This window comes from Syngnathus scovelli, chromosome 7 (genome assembly GCF_024217435.2).
Source record: "Syngnathus scovelli strain Florida chromosome 7, RoL_Ssco_1.2, whole genome shotgun sequence".
NCBI classification, from domain to species: domain Eukaryota; kingdom Metazoa; phylum Chordata; class Actinopteri; order Syngnathiformes; family Syngnathidae; genus Syngnathus; species Syngnathus scovelli.
In genome coordinates this window covers 9,156,908-9,171,945 of record NC_090853.1, presented here as the reverse complement: position 1 = coordinate 9,171,945, position 15,038 = coordinate 9,156,908, and the positions used below count along the sequence as shown (strand labels likewise).

The following is a 15,038-nucleotide window of genomic DNA, read 5'->3' as shown; positions in this document are numbered from 1 at the left end:
CATAAACAGATTGTGTCAGTGGTTAGCTATTCACCCATTCATTTTCCGTCCTACTAATGCTAATTAGGGTCACAGATGAGCTGAAACCTATTCCAGCTGACTCCGGGCGAGATGCGGTAGCTAGGCCATCCAATTGTAGGACAAATATACACAACTACTAATATTCACACCTCAGGACAATTTAGAGACTTCAGTGAACCCAACATGCATGTTTTTAGATTGTGGAAGGGAGCCAGCAAAAACATGCAAGCACAGAAATGTTTTAAGACATATTATTTCTTTGCCTTGCAAAATGGTGCACTGTATGGTGGGAGTGAGCTCAACTCACTTTTCAACAACAGCACTTTGGCAAATTGTGAACAATGCTTCAAAAAAGAGGCTTCACGATGCTTATTGTTAGTTGAAGTTTACTCTCAAACTAAACATGAAACAAAAAGTACACCCTGTGTATTGAAAACAAACACTTGGTTTCAGTCCACTAGCTTTATGCGAACATAAAACAGCATCTATGTTGTGGTGCAAAAACTCTTTAAACAATGGATTGGATACAAGAGGTGTGTTTTGACAAAAAAAATCACACTCAGTAAATTTGTGGTTCACAGCAACATACAGTAATGACATGAATTAGTCATTGATTGTTTTTAGACTTAGTCTTTTCCAATTAATGGTCAACAAGCAGATGATTATAGACCTGATGTTAGAAGATGGTGATGTTCTTTACAACCTCTTCTCTTCCCGCAGGTATATAAGTGACACACAGCTCTTGGTGTTTTCTTGCTTTTATTACTGTGAGACAGATATATTTGAGGCAGACATGCTGGGTAAGTATATTATCTGCTTTTTTTTATTCTGTTGTGGAAAATTGCAGATATTTCACCGCAGTCGGGACAAACTTCTCTAACCTTCCCGTTTGTGTTTACTGAATAGCTTTAGCATTTTTCTTGCAACAGAAAGGCTCAATTTTCCATCAAGATACACAAAATGATCCTTTGCTTGCATTTGTCGTCTCGAGATATTTGATAGGGCCGAGCAGGTGGCATGCTAAGAGGCATCATCCTACCTCCCACTTTCTCCACAGCCCGCTGTTCTGATAGTGCTTTATCTTCCAGATTACGACGTTCCATTATCCAAGGTTGGGGATTACAACAGCAAGGAGCATCTTGTGAGGAATGTATTCTACCACTACTGCACTGTGACTGTAGAGTGTTGATGCATAGAGAGGGGGCTTTCCATCTTCTGTCTCACATCCCTTGCCTCTTCTTTCATCTCACCACTTAAAGTTAATTCTTCTTGTACAATCTGTCCTCTGCAGGATAACTTTGCATATGATTACAAGCACGGATTCGGTATGCTTACTTTGTGCGTATAGGTACGTAGATGTGTGTATTTGTTTGAGAGACTTCAGCTCAAGTCCGAAACCCTCCATTACTGCAGATTGGTAAAATTGCATACCACGTAGCGCTATCTATTGCCTGTTTGCAAACTACTTGGCTGTGTGGTTGCAGGCAGAAGTCTCAAGTGTTTTTCTTGCCAAATGCAGCTTTGGCAATCTGGGTCTGATTCAAGCACAACAAAGTAACTATTTGTGCAACATTGCGGTGATTGAAGATGCTTTGAACGGCAACCTGGGTTGTCATGATTCATCCTCACACTTTGTAGTCTGTCGCACAATGGGCAGCGGCATGGACCGGAGAGTCGGCAAACATATGACCTAGTTTTTTAATTATTTCAGCTTGATTTATTGTTGCAGTTTTTCTACGGGCTCATGCACGTGGTGTCAGGGCCTTTGTTTTGACAGCACTTGGCACAGAGTCAGGTGACTCTGTGGAGGTGTGGAAATTTGACAGAAAGCTGATTCCTAGTTGACTTAAGTGCAAGAGGCAGGGTACACCCTGGACTGGTCGCCAGGCCACATATAATGAGATGAGGTGCTCTGACAAGCAATTTCTGGATGTCAATCATGAGCATGACTGCTACATTGTTTTTAATCTGTCATTCCTCATATGTTTAAGTCAATACCCTGAATAAAATGGATTTTCTTGTGGATACAAAACTGTCTATAAACACGCTTCTCTTTGACACGCCATTATAGACACAAGCTGGCGTTGAGAACATTTTATGAGCGAATTGTCTGTCATTATCCTACAGGCTTTCTTCAACAGATGCAGCTGTTTCCACTTGGTGCTACAAATGTGCTGTCATAACTTTTCCACAGAGACTGCCGCTGTCTCTGTGTGCTTCCACACCTTAAAAAGCTGTAGAAAGTCATGAACATCCTCTGTTTATTCTTGTAAAAGAGTATACTGACAGGATCCTGTACTGTAAACCGAGCAATTGTATGAGAGAGCCATTAACACAAGGTGATCCTTGAGCATAGGTGTCAAACTCGAAGCCTGGGGGCCAGATACAATCCACCAAATCATTTTATGTGGCCCGTGAAGACAAATGGTGCGTCGACTTCATGTGTCAATATTAAAATTACAAATTGTCTTCACTTAGCACAAATTTGTAGAAATATTTATTAGCATTCATCTTTTTAAAATATTTAAACAGTTTTTAGTAGTCTCTGATTTCAAAATGATACTATAAGGTGTTGACAGTCATAATGGCCCAACAAAGGAAACTATGACTACGATAAGGCCCATGACAAAATTGAGTTGGACTCCAGCAAAACAGTATTTCCTTCCACCAAGTCAAAGTGCGTGTACTTTAGTGCACCGATTTTACAGGGAATGAGAGGTGTCGCTTCGATTGGCAGCGATACAAGTCGTCTGTGTTCACGCCCACAACTGCGCAAAAAGATTATTTTAAACTGCGACAAGCTACGTGCATCTGTGAAAATGACAATACAAAGTCTGCCTTCCCCCTGCGCAGATACAGACCAGCCTTATGCCAGACTTGTACTAACAAACTAAAAAAAAAACTTTCCCAGCAAAGGAAGCGTTTCATTTCTATCACCCCATTTCACAAAGGCCAAAGGAAGGGCAAGAGGGAAAAATAAAATAGTGAAATATAATCTGCTTCTTCCATGAATGACAGCTATTGAAGTGGCCCCGAGCACAATTGCCCCTTGCCAACTTCCCCCAGTGGCCTGCCTAAGGAAAAGCAATAAAAAACTATGCAGTTTTACGACTGTAAAGTTTTTGGTTGCTTTGAGAGTAAAGTAAGAATACCTCGTAAGTATAAAAACAAAGTCGCTCTCTGTGAACGGTTCATTTCATTGAGTAGAGATGCAGCATCTTTGGCGAGAGTGGTCAGCATCTTTAATTATTTCTGCTCCCGCCCGAATCATTAACACACAATTACTTTTTTCCTGACCTTCTATGTTTAGCAGCGAGTAGAGGTCTCAAATTGTGTCTTTGTGTTTGCAGGTAGGACGTTAATCGTTTCATAACCGGTTATTGTCTTGCGGGAATGCACAATGCATCTCAGGAGGGATGAGTAAAGGAATAGTGCTCAATAATGAAAGAAGACTTCCGAGCCACCGTCGGGAAAGCTGATTTTTGTTTGTTTGATGTCTGGGAAGTCTTTTTGTAAAGCCTTTACAAGAAAGACAAAATGAATCACAAGAAAAGGTGACCTTGCAAAGCTCATTCCACAAGTAACACAGCGGGGCGCAGGAGCAGAGGCAGACAAAAGATGGGAAGACGTGGAATTCACAAGCTCACAGAGAAGCTGCAAGAGACTCGGGGAGGCCTGGGAATACTGCTGTACAACAAGCTTCCCTGCTTCCACACTTCCAACCTACTTAACCTACCTTTTTTTACACACCCCAGTTTAAGTGCCAGGGAGACCAAAACAAATTATTCCAAAGCTATTTCCACCATTCATGTGAGTTATGTGTATTAGTCTATTGAAAAAAATATATTCTTGCCAGTGAAAGCAAAAATAAGCAGCTAAAATGGAGTTATTATTAAATTACCCTTTTGTGGTGTGTTAGTATGCAAGCACATTGGGATTTGAAAATTGTGCTCCAGTACAAGTCTGTCACTGTGTGGTTTTTTTTTTTTTTTTTTTTTTTTTTTAAGAACCCATCACTGGAAGGATGCAGACACTGACATAATCACGTTTGCACAGTCATCATTGCTTCTTATGAATCACACCTCTGATGGGTGTGCGTGTGGAGCACAATTAACAGTCTCAGCCTGATATTATTGCCCTGCAGTTAGAAAAGAACTGACTAATCCCAAAGTTTTGGACCCAAAAATCAAAAACGTCCAGTTGTTAATTAAGTTGGCATCCAAAATGCACTTTCGTGTTTCATTTTCTGTTCTTCATCCATGTTTTTGTTGGCAGACAGATATGCTGGTGTTTTAGATGATAAGATGAAAGAACCTGCTGCTCTTAATGGGAACGTGAAGGTGCCTTGCATGTCTTTGTGTAGATACTCTGGCTCACCGCCGATGGGCTCTTATCTTCTTACAAAAGATAAGCTATTTGTGTGAAAGCGCACAAAAGGAAATGTGGCGGCAGTGTACGGCTACAGTAATAACCCTGAACTTCAGTCCTGATCGATTATTCAAAGTAGACCTTTGTGTATGATTACAAGGCTATGTATAGAAAAAGGGAATTGCCAAACATGCTTCTAAAGATGTAATTTTGCTTTTTTAAATAGGTTTCTATCAGCAATAGTAATACTCACCACAAAAAAAAAATCATCCATATATCCATGTTATTATTATCATTATTATCATCATTATTATTATTATTATTTTAGAATAGACCTCTTTGGCACTTGGTGGGAGTAAGACCTTCTTCTGCAATCTCGTGGAGAAGACCGCACAGCTGCGTATTGATCTTTCTGGCATACATTAAACAGTTAAACTGAGAAGGCAGCCTCCTTGTAATTACTATTAGCATAGCAAGCATTAAAGATAAATAACTGGGACCTATCTAACATTATAATTATGGTATATATAAAGGCAGTTGTGCTCATAAGTTTACATACTCTACGTATGTAAATTTATGAGCACAACTACATATTATCATTTTAAATTGGGTTATCTTTCTACTACGGGTGTTCAGTAACACTTTTTACTGATACCAGTACAAGTATTCACTGATACCGAGTACTGCTACTTTGTACTTTTGATATGTAAAATTAAATCGAACACAAAAACAATTGTGAACAAAGACCTTTCTGAAGCTGATAATGATTCGTTGATGTGTCAAACTGCCGGAGTATGGCGCCTATGGCAAAGAAGGACTTAATTATGGGGCCATATATATGAGTGGCTGGTATTGGCAGCCTCTACGAGTACCGATACCTTAATATAAGGCTGGTATCGGTACTCGTTCACCCCAACTTTCCAGTTCATATGAATGTTTGAATGCAGACCTAAGGTATATTAGGGTATTGAAAATTCCTGAACACTGTTGGTAATTATGATTAACTCATTTGATTTGTACTTTTTTCTTGATGTGTATGACGCTGCTGTCCATGTTGTGATTTTACAACATCGCACTAAGAAAAAAATTTAATTCCAGAACAGTCAGCCAAGAAACTTTGTAAAGCACAAATCAAGTATTTCTCCTTTTTGTTTATTGTCCAATAAAGAGCTCCTTTTTAGACTTTATAAATCTAAGGCTTTTACTGCATCATTGAGCAACAGTTGTGATATGTTAAAAATAATGTGGTTGGAAAGATGTGAAGGACTGTCTAAGACGAATGTTGCATAAAGTGACACCTTTAGCTATCCCACAAGAGTCAGCAGTTCCTTCCGAGGCAGTGCACTAAGCACGCCTTTCTAAAGTAGGATACATCTACCAGACAAAGGATTTGGAATATATTGCCTGTGGTGCATAAACAGCTTTTCACTTGACCTTTATTGGTCATTGGATACACAATAAATGTAAATAGTTTGATATAGCGCAGGCAAATAAAACAGGTTCAGCAGGGAGTATCTTACGATAAATAATGTATAGAGTGCGGTGTCTTTCCTGAAAGTGTCAGATTCATTTTATTTTTTTTTGAAAAGCAATTGCTACGTGCACAGCTTTGTTAAATATACATTCATCAAGCACGCAAGAGGCTGTCTGGATCCTCTGCTTGTTAAATACAATGCCGCATAAATTGATCTCATTTTATTACCGAGGCTTCCTGTTATTTTGCACAACAATAATAACTGGAATAACAAAAATCAAAGATTTGACAAACACTGTGCTGTTTCTTCGATGATCATATGTTTCTTTACATGTTGTTGTTTCTTCGATGATCATATCTTTCTTTACATATTTTTTGAAACTCAAGCCTATTAATGCTATTTTCCAATGTTTTCATGCGGATCAAATGCCATTCATGTCTCAGGTAATTGTCAACGAGGGCTTCTCCGCCATCTAGTGTAATTTATATTTTTCTTATGGATTAAATATTTATTTCAATCAGTAAAACTAATGATCTTTCCCATATGTGTTTTGTTTGCCTCCTCTTGTCATGGCACTTTAAAAAACCAAAATAATGCATGACACAAGTCAACATTCATATTGTATTTATTGTTTAAGAACGTTATGAAAGAAGGTAATAAGCTGCATCTACTCTTCTCCATGTCAATGTCCTTGCCAACTTTTCGCATTGCGCTTGCTAGCACTCAATGAGGCAGCTCAACCGCCCACTACATCTGGCCTCGTCTTAACCTCAGCAGAGCTGGTAGCTTTCACTTCACGATGGATCACGTCAATATTCCAGCGCAGCAAGCAGATGGTAAGATTCTGGTTCAACAGCAACCTTCCATTACAGTACATGGCACTTTGACCTCTCAGCACGCGGGGGCTGGGACACTGACGGGAGAACGAGTGATGCAAGATGAGCAAGCATGTATTCAAAGACACACCGTCAGCCTTTGCATGGGGCCAGAAAGTTTGAGAGAAAGAGACAGTGGAGAGAAGTGCACTGAAGTTCATGTCTGTTCCCTCCGATGTGATGGATCCCTCGAGAAAACACTGACAGACAAGGGAGGGGCTGCTTTGAATTGTTACTTCCAATGCCTAAAAAGCACCAAGAAAAGTGTAAGGTATCGTAGTTACATCCAAGGGTGGCTAAACTTTTTCTTCCAAGATCGACAAACAGAAAACTCTAATGAAATAGCAAGGGCCACTTTGATATTCTTCACCTTTAATTCATTTTACGCACTAAAATCCAATCCAGTTGCTACATTATCTACTCTTCTCAAATAAGGAGTCCCTAGCATTTCTGTCAATCTTCTGTGGTTGTGTCTTCTAGCTCAGGGTAACCGTTTTGGGAAGAACATCATAACAATAAACATCACTGCACACAAATATGAATATAATATCATAAATAAATGAACAAAGCAGTCAAGTCAGTCAAGTTGATGTTTATTTTTCTTGATTTTTGAACTACCACCTTCCTCTGAGACAAACTCGCAGAGGCATACGGACAACCTTAAAGAGTCCCATGCAAAAAGTGTGATTCACATGAGGATGACTGAGAAGATGAAGGAACAAGGGAGGGCTTATGTGGAGAGTATTGTGCCTTAGAAAGCCTTGAGAGGGCTGTAAATGCATATCAAGTGACATTAAACAGAAAAAGCTGTTCTGCTTATGTGCCGGTGGGTTCTCTTGTGAGCCGCTGATTGACTGCACAATTGGATTCCAAAACTTTTAACATCATTTAAATATACTATTGCTGATTACATATTTGTTGATATGATGATCGATTGATGATCCACACGATGTGTACATGCTTTTTTTTATAGTGGGCAGACAGTGCTATGATTTTATTGCACACCCGTACCTTAAATAAATACACAAATAAATAGTAACTTAAAACAAAACAGCAGATCAAACTGCAAAATGTGACGCCGATGGTCGACCCAGTGCACAATCATGCGGTAAACAGAAGCAGCCAGGAAGTCCTTTTTTATGACAGTATCTTGATCTACTCCAATGCAATATTTAGACTGGAACAATCTTTATGCGTTATCCTCCTGCTGTGGGTGATACACGTGTTTTAGATTTAACTCGGCGGCGCTACAGAGGCTCAGTGTTTGAATCATCTCCAATTGCTTCTGCCCGGCGCCGTTGAGATAAGCTCTGATTTATCAAGTTGAAAATGTATGCGGATATTACTGACACAGACCATTGAGGCTTAATACACCTGCTGTTGTCTATAGTTGAGTTCATGCACAACAGCTGGATATTCATAAAATGATATCATTAAGAATGCAGAACTTCGGAAGATATGCTCAACTAAATTATTTTGCTTTTCTTAGCCAGCTGTCTCGTATGATAAATATATGCATTTAAAATTGACATTAAGGAAGCCATGTATGAAATGTGTTCTAGTCAAGAATCATTGAGGGCTGGTTTTGTGTTTGCCTTCTATACACACTTTTAACAACTGCTTTTAACACAATCATTATTAATTGAAATTTGGAGTGATTGGAAAATGTGTTTTTAGCTGACGTCCTGAAAATGAAGTGCCATTAAAATGGTTTTAATGGGAAATTGTAGTATTCTCAATGCTTGTGAAAAAAAGTTGTGGCCTGACATTTTGTAAGTGCTCAACTCTTACACATGCTTTACTCAAATTGTAACGTATAATGATGCGTATATTTTTTGCACAATTTGGAAATGGAAGTTTCAATGAAGAGAATAATTACGTATTCCTAGAGCTGTGCCACAATGCAGCCATGCTCAATTAGTTAAACCGGTTTAGAGTGAATGAACAGCTAACTCGGCTCAAGATGAGATTAAACAGTTCCACAGAACTTGTTGATGATGGATTTATTAATTAGACATGTTCGTCCTTAATTTGCTCCTTTTGGTGAGATTGTGTTTTGGTGTGTTTATACATTGCTAGGAATCGAGAAGTGGAATCCTTTATGTCAATAAAAATGACCCAGATGGGCTTTTCGCTTTGATTTTTCCACACAAATTGCACCTCTGACCAAAACCTTGACTGTGCTATTATTTTTCGGAATGGAGCAACATAAATACAGTAGTTACCATACATTTTAACCAATTCCCGATTGCTCCCATGAAGGATTTTTATTTACACACATTATAACAAAGAAATACCATCAATGTATTTTAAGTGCAGAGTAAAAGGTGCAATGTGTTTTTTTTTTTTAAATGTACATTTCAAACTGCATCATCTTCAAGTGTTCATTACGACTAAAATGCATGGATTATGATAACCCAGGAGTAAATGTAAATGTATGGGTCAGTAGTTTTTTTTTTCAACACCTAAACAAATTCAATTAAATTAAAGGAAACATTACATTGTTATCAAAAGAACATTCCTTCCCTTCCAGTGTTTTGTTTGGAGTAAAATCCAAAAGACAAATAGTCCATATAATGTCATTGTCCTTCCTTTGTGGATGAATTACTCACGTTTTCAATTTCTTCCGATGAAGGTTTATATTTTCTAGAACCTGACTTAGTTGAAATTGTGCTGTCTTTTTTAGCAGGTTGTCATCAATGAGACACCTACATTGTCTGCTGAAGCGTCCTTGACGATGTCTCTTCCACAGACCTCATAAATAAAAGTCACCTCTCCTCAATCTGTGCTTTGATATAATACATTGGCGTGGCTTTGTCCATTTCTTGGAAAATGTCACACCCATATCTCGGACCTCAAAGGCCATCTTCATCAATGCTTGTTCAGGACTCCGAAGACAAACGCCTGCAACAAAAAGGCCATGCCACGATAAGAAAGTGTGTTGAAAAAGATTAGAAAGCAGTTTGAGAATCTCTGCCGCAAGGGGAAACAGTATGGGGATTTGACTACACTGACGCCCTATTACATATTTGGTTTTGGTGATGCGCCCTTACGCAACATCTTACACTGTAGTGTGTATAAACTGCTTCCTACATGAGTGAAAATGCTTTTTTTAATAGGTTGGTGTTTGCTCCCGCCAGTGGAAGCTGCCTGTTCAATAAACTTGCTCCATCCCTGATGGTCATGGCAACAAAAGCCACAGTCGGTCGTAAGCGTTGGGGGTGGGGGCACCCTCTCAAACAGACTACTGTAAAAAGCAGGAATTTTGTGTGTTTAGTCGGAACTAACATGGTATTGCCTTTATGATAGTTTCTAAAAAGCAGAAGTGATTCACTAGGTTCGGAGGTGTTAGCAGGACAACGTGTAAGTCGGCGGTGGATAAAAACAAAATATACGTAGAACAGTGCTGATGTGATTATCAATCGATCAACAACATATTCAAATGTTTTTTTTAACCTCTCATTTTAGCTTTCTTTCTATTTTGATATCAACCCTTGACAACTGTGTTGAAAAGACACAAAAGGCTTGATTAATAAAACGTGGTGAATAGAATCTCAGCATGGTCATACAGTTTTGAAGCAAATGCAAATTATGTTAGTTACAATGTTCAGTAATTCTTTTTGTTTTGAATGTTAATTCTAAAATTAATCAGGTAAGTGGTATCAAATCTTTACAACACATTTCGGTATATAAATTATCATCCTCAGGTTCATAATAAGGTCTGTCTTACCGGGAGAGAGACATGGTTAAATCTCCACATTTGGGTCTGTGAATCCGTTTTTCCCTTCGTTTACGAGGACAGGCTTCTCTGTTCTCGTGTGCCAAACAAGTATCTGATGATGAAAAGAAAAACAAGGAGAAATATGAGCAACCTGCGCTCATTCAGTTATCGCCGTCTTTCAACTACACTCTGCGCCATACTGGTGCTGTGTTAAAAGCTACTTTAAGGCAGACAGTGTTGAAGATGCGAGTGAGGAGGGAACATCACAGGAGTGTCTGATCAATAGAGAGAAAATCAGGGTTATAATATAAGGAGTTTTGGATTCTTCATTAGTTACTATTTATTTCATATATATAAGTAAGCTTTTTTTCCCTTTCATTAATAAGACTGTTTTGTCGATTTTATTTTCATTAACTATAACATTTTCGCAAAAACAAGCAGACAAAAGCAACATAAGTGTGTAAGTGTTAACTAGTATTTGCCCTTTCTTTTCAAAAACTCTTCCAAATGTGACACACTGTGAGGCCACCTCATCGATTTTTAACTCTGTTTAGGTGAGTGAGGTGAATCCAAAATATTTTTCTTCTGGTGAAGCAATACTTGGGCTGCTTGCTTCATGACAAACATTGTACGTTATACATTCTCTGTCCCCATAAGATTTATAGGACCGTATGTTGTACCTGACGATATGTTTTTACCTATAAGAAATACAAAAATGCAAGATTAACAGCAATGTGATATTTTTTACTCTCCATGTTAGGCACAGCTATGTTCAGCTTCATGGCACTGTTTCAAATAACGAGGTGAGATTAAATTCTTATGATAGCTTTTATTTCAACATACATAGCACACAAAAATGTACGCATTCGTTATCCCTTTAATAAAAAGGAACCAAAAGACGTAAGGTTTGTCCAAAACAACAGCATATTTTATAAACTCATACACTTATTATATGAAATAAAATAGGCCTGCCAATTTAGCTATTTAATTATATATCCACACTTTTTGGGAAGGAATTCGAGTCAATCAACTTGGGGCCCATGCTATTTGAGCCAATACGATTAATTATATTTCACAGTTCTAAAGAATTATTAATATTTATAACAAGGACGCTTTTTTAAAGATAGACAGAGCGACCTCCTTGCTGTCATCAGGCTTCGACTATACTGAATAATGCATTGAGTCTTTTAGATATGCCGGTAGCTAACTCCCACTTTGTGCCGATATAAACGAGGTTAATAGTCACAATTGCAAAGCAGTCCAATACGCAACTTCACCCGTGTTTTTTCTCCTATGTCTAAATCCACACCTTCTTTCAGTCGTCCTCATCTGTAATCAGCGCAGTGTCCTGACCTCGCTATTCCCTACAGCTCTTATTCCGCTCTCTCAGCGGTTCCCCGATTTGCCTGCCTTTCATTTACCCCTGTGGATGGCTGAGGGAGGTCAAGAACAGGCTGGCTGACAGTACCATTTTTTGTCTCTATGTGCTTCGTGTATAGATGCTGATAAGATGAAGCCCTCTGGCTGACTGGAGAGTACTTTTCTGGAGTGCACACTGCCCACGGGCCATGAGCAGGGATGGCGCATGGACACTGCATTATACATTCTAATTGCTCGTATGTCCACATAACCGATGGCAGACTCCCCTCAAACTCTTAGTGCAAGGATGCGGAACATCTGTTCTCCAGGAACCATACTACATTTATGAAAACAATGCTACAATCGAACAAATGTTGAGGCTCACAAAGAAGATGGAGTGCCAAATGCAGGATAATCTTCCACCCACACGTTCATATCTATGGACAATTTAGCGTTATCAATTAACCTGCATGGTTTTAGATGTGGAAGGAAAATTTGTAGATTATTAAATGAGTATGAAGTGATAAAGTGAAGATAAATACATTACATTAGCACTTAATGTGCATTTTAACGGATCATATCTGTTTTACAATCCTGCCCCGAAATTGTGAGGCTTCCCTAACCACGAGCAGCTCAGCGCCAGTAAAAGTATAGTACGAACCATAAAAAAAAAAAAAAAAGCATTGAATTACCTTAGTGCAATTGGCTGCTTTGGGTTCCAGGTCGTTGAGTGTGACAAGTTCCCGCAGCAAACTACTCTCCTGGTAGCCTCCCTTCACCCCGCGAAGCTTGAAGTACGCCTGAGGCTTGAAGAGGATGAGCCTCAGGTTGATGGCAAAGCCGGCCATGTCGATGGCAAAGGGCCGATGGGGGTCGAACACTGTCTTCCACCCGTACACTTTCCCGGCCGCGTTGACCTTGGGGGACTCGTAGCGCAGGCCGCCCACAAAGGCCACGGGCCACACGGAAACTTTCTGAGTTGATCGCATCTAGCAAGGAGGAGAGTGAAAAGAGGGAGGGAGGAATTACTCATGTGAAAGACTCTACATGACAGTGAGACTAAACACGTTGATGGAGGACTTTTAGAACTGCTGCTGTTATTCATCGTGAAAGATGGTGACTATTGAGCCGAACATAGCGCAGTGAACAGCTGACACATTGTTAGATGAAGGCCCATGACATGCATTGCTCAACAGCTGGCCCACAATGAAGACAATTAGCAGAGGTCATATTTAAAGAGAATAAGTGTGAACGATGTGGTGCGGCTACACCGTTGGATGGGTTCATCGACTGACCGAGGGGATTCTTTGGGCCATTTGTCTTACTTTGTCTTTTAATTAAACCCCGTGGTGTTTTATATGGAAAGAAATGGACGGGTACCAATCACTTTCTACATAGTGTTGCTCTCCACAATGAAAAGATCAATGTCATTTTTAATGCAAATTCAGTGCCATTCAGGGTCCTAGGTAAAATTTTGTTTTAATCATGAATAGAAAAATTTGGGTTACTTTGCCACTTTTGAGCTGAAACAAGCACACACACACACTCACTCCACATTATACATATGTCTGTTGGGGACACGAAAGTTGTCAGGTGTGCTGGACACAGAGCGAAAGGAAATGGCAATGTCAGGAGCAGCATTATAGCATCTATAAATTTTTGCCACTTGGCTAGGGCATTTTTTAAGTGTGTCATTCATAATATATAACGTGATTGTTTTGCACTTTATGGCAGGTCATTAAACATTGGTCCATTGTGCTGCATTCAGGTTATGAAAGGTAACACAAATTGTGCGTTAATTAGCAATGCCTAGCCATCGAGTAAACAGATTGTGGTTCCACTTTGATAGGCGTAAATAAACAAATGTCTGGCTTCCTGTGTCTTTTTGAGCTTAGAGACATTTAGGTATTCATGATCGACTTACCTACATAGGTTTCAAATGAGTGAATTTAAAAACAAATTGGGAGACGTTACTAGCCAGTGACATGTTCACTTTCACCAGGATGAACATGAAAATTTGTGAAATCTGTGTATGACAAAACCCTCAAAAAGACTATTTAATTGGACTATGAATAATCACAACTAGGATTAACAGATGTCATAGTTTTCTTTCACTTTCATCACATTAAAACTACACAGGCAAAAAGCAGCTGTAGCCTTAAAAGTTTTACTTAAAGAAAAAAGTTTTTGAACAAGCAGTAATTTAATCAAAGTCTCTACTGCTGAAATAATGATGTCAGTGCCTCCCTTGTGTATACAAATCAAGGTGCAGTATAAGAAGAACAGCGATAAGACAGAAAGAATCTGCTCGCCAAACATTTTACATGTGCTGATAATTCACACCATATGCTCTTTGAAACCCTGATGCAAACTGCCTTTCTTTCATTTTTTTTTTTTTTTTTTTAAATTCCATTCTGTGTGTTAGACGGCCGTGTGATCTGTTGGGCTGCTCTGTGGTCAAGCTCACCAGATCACAGCAGCAGAATTTGAACAGCATGAAGCAGATTGGATGCTCGTGGGACTTTAGAGATGGGAGCGTGCTGTGCCAGGCACCTAGATGCAAATTGGCAGGAGCCTTTGTCTTAATGAGCTCTGGGCTTTAATAGTAGACGGGAGAAGGAGTGTTTTCATTTGTGCATCCATGTGTTTGTTGCTACTATAATTTTATATACATTTACTGTTTTTCTGAACCACTAATGTGGGAGATAAAACTACTACTGAATACAAACAAGTTATTGTACTACAAACAAAAAAAGGACAACTACCACCAGGTATTGTGCAACACATTTGAGTTACAAGACAATATTAAAAACTAAATTTAAAATTACCATTCATTTAAAGGTCTAAAATGGTTTAAAATATGTCTTTGCTACAATGTGCACAACCAAGCAGCTTTCCTGCAAGTTCCACTCAAATACAAGCACATCATCAATTGTGGCATAGGGGATGTCAAGAGACTTGACACTTTCCCTTCCGGAATCAAAATGTGAAAATGAGTATTGCTCACCCTAGATTTGGGGGAGGGTGGTGATGGTAAGGATGGGCTCAAAAACACACAAGCAGGCAAGCAGCTTGGTCTTACTGTAGGTGTTTAACAGCTGATTTTCTGAAAAAGGCTAAAAAATATACATATATTTTGGACTGACAACAATTATAATAATTTGGGATATTTTACTCACCACCAGGTGGTTCTTGATCAATGTTAGTTGTAATAACTTC

At 39.0% G+C, this 15,038-nt stretch overlaps 1 protein-coding gene across 9 annotated transcripts in view; it reads right to left on the bottom strand.

The window, feature by feature from the left end:
* Nucleotides 1–7,311: 7,311 nt before the first annotated feature.
* The window catches only part of LOC125971847 (galactosylgalactosylxylosylprotein 3-beta-glucuronosyltransferase 1), a 59,902-nt gene continuing 52,175 nt past the window's right edge, over nucleotides 7,312–15,038 (bottom strand). For all 9 annotated transcript variants that reach the window (XM_049724905.2, XM_049724899.2, XM_049724900.2 and 6 more), the window contains 3 exons: nucleotides 12,512–12,808; nucleotides 10,470–10,572; nucleotides 7,312–9,643 (listed from right to left, as the gene is read on the bottom strand). In XM_049724905.2, coding sequence (XP_049580862.1) covers nucleotides 10,486–10,572; nucleotides 12,512–12,808 — 384 coding nt within the window. In that variant the 3' untranslated portion in view covers nucleotides 7,312–9,643; nucleotides 10,470–10,485. The remainder of the gene's footprint in view (nucleotides 9,644–10,469; nucleotides 10,573–12,511; nucleotides 12,809–15,038) is intronic.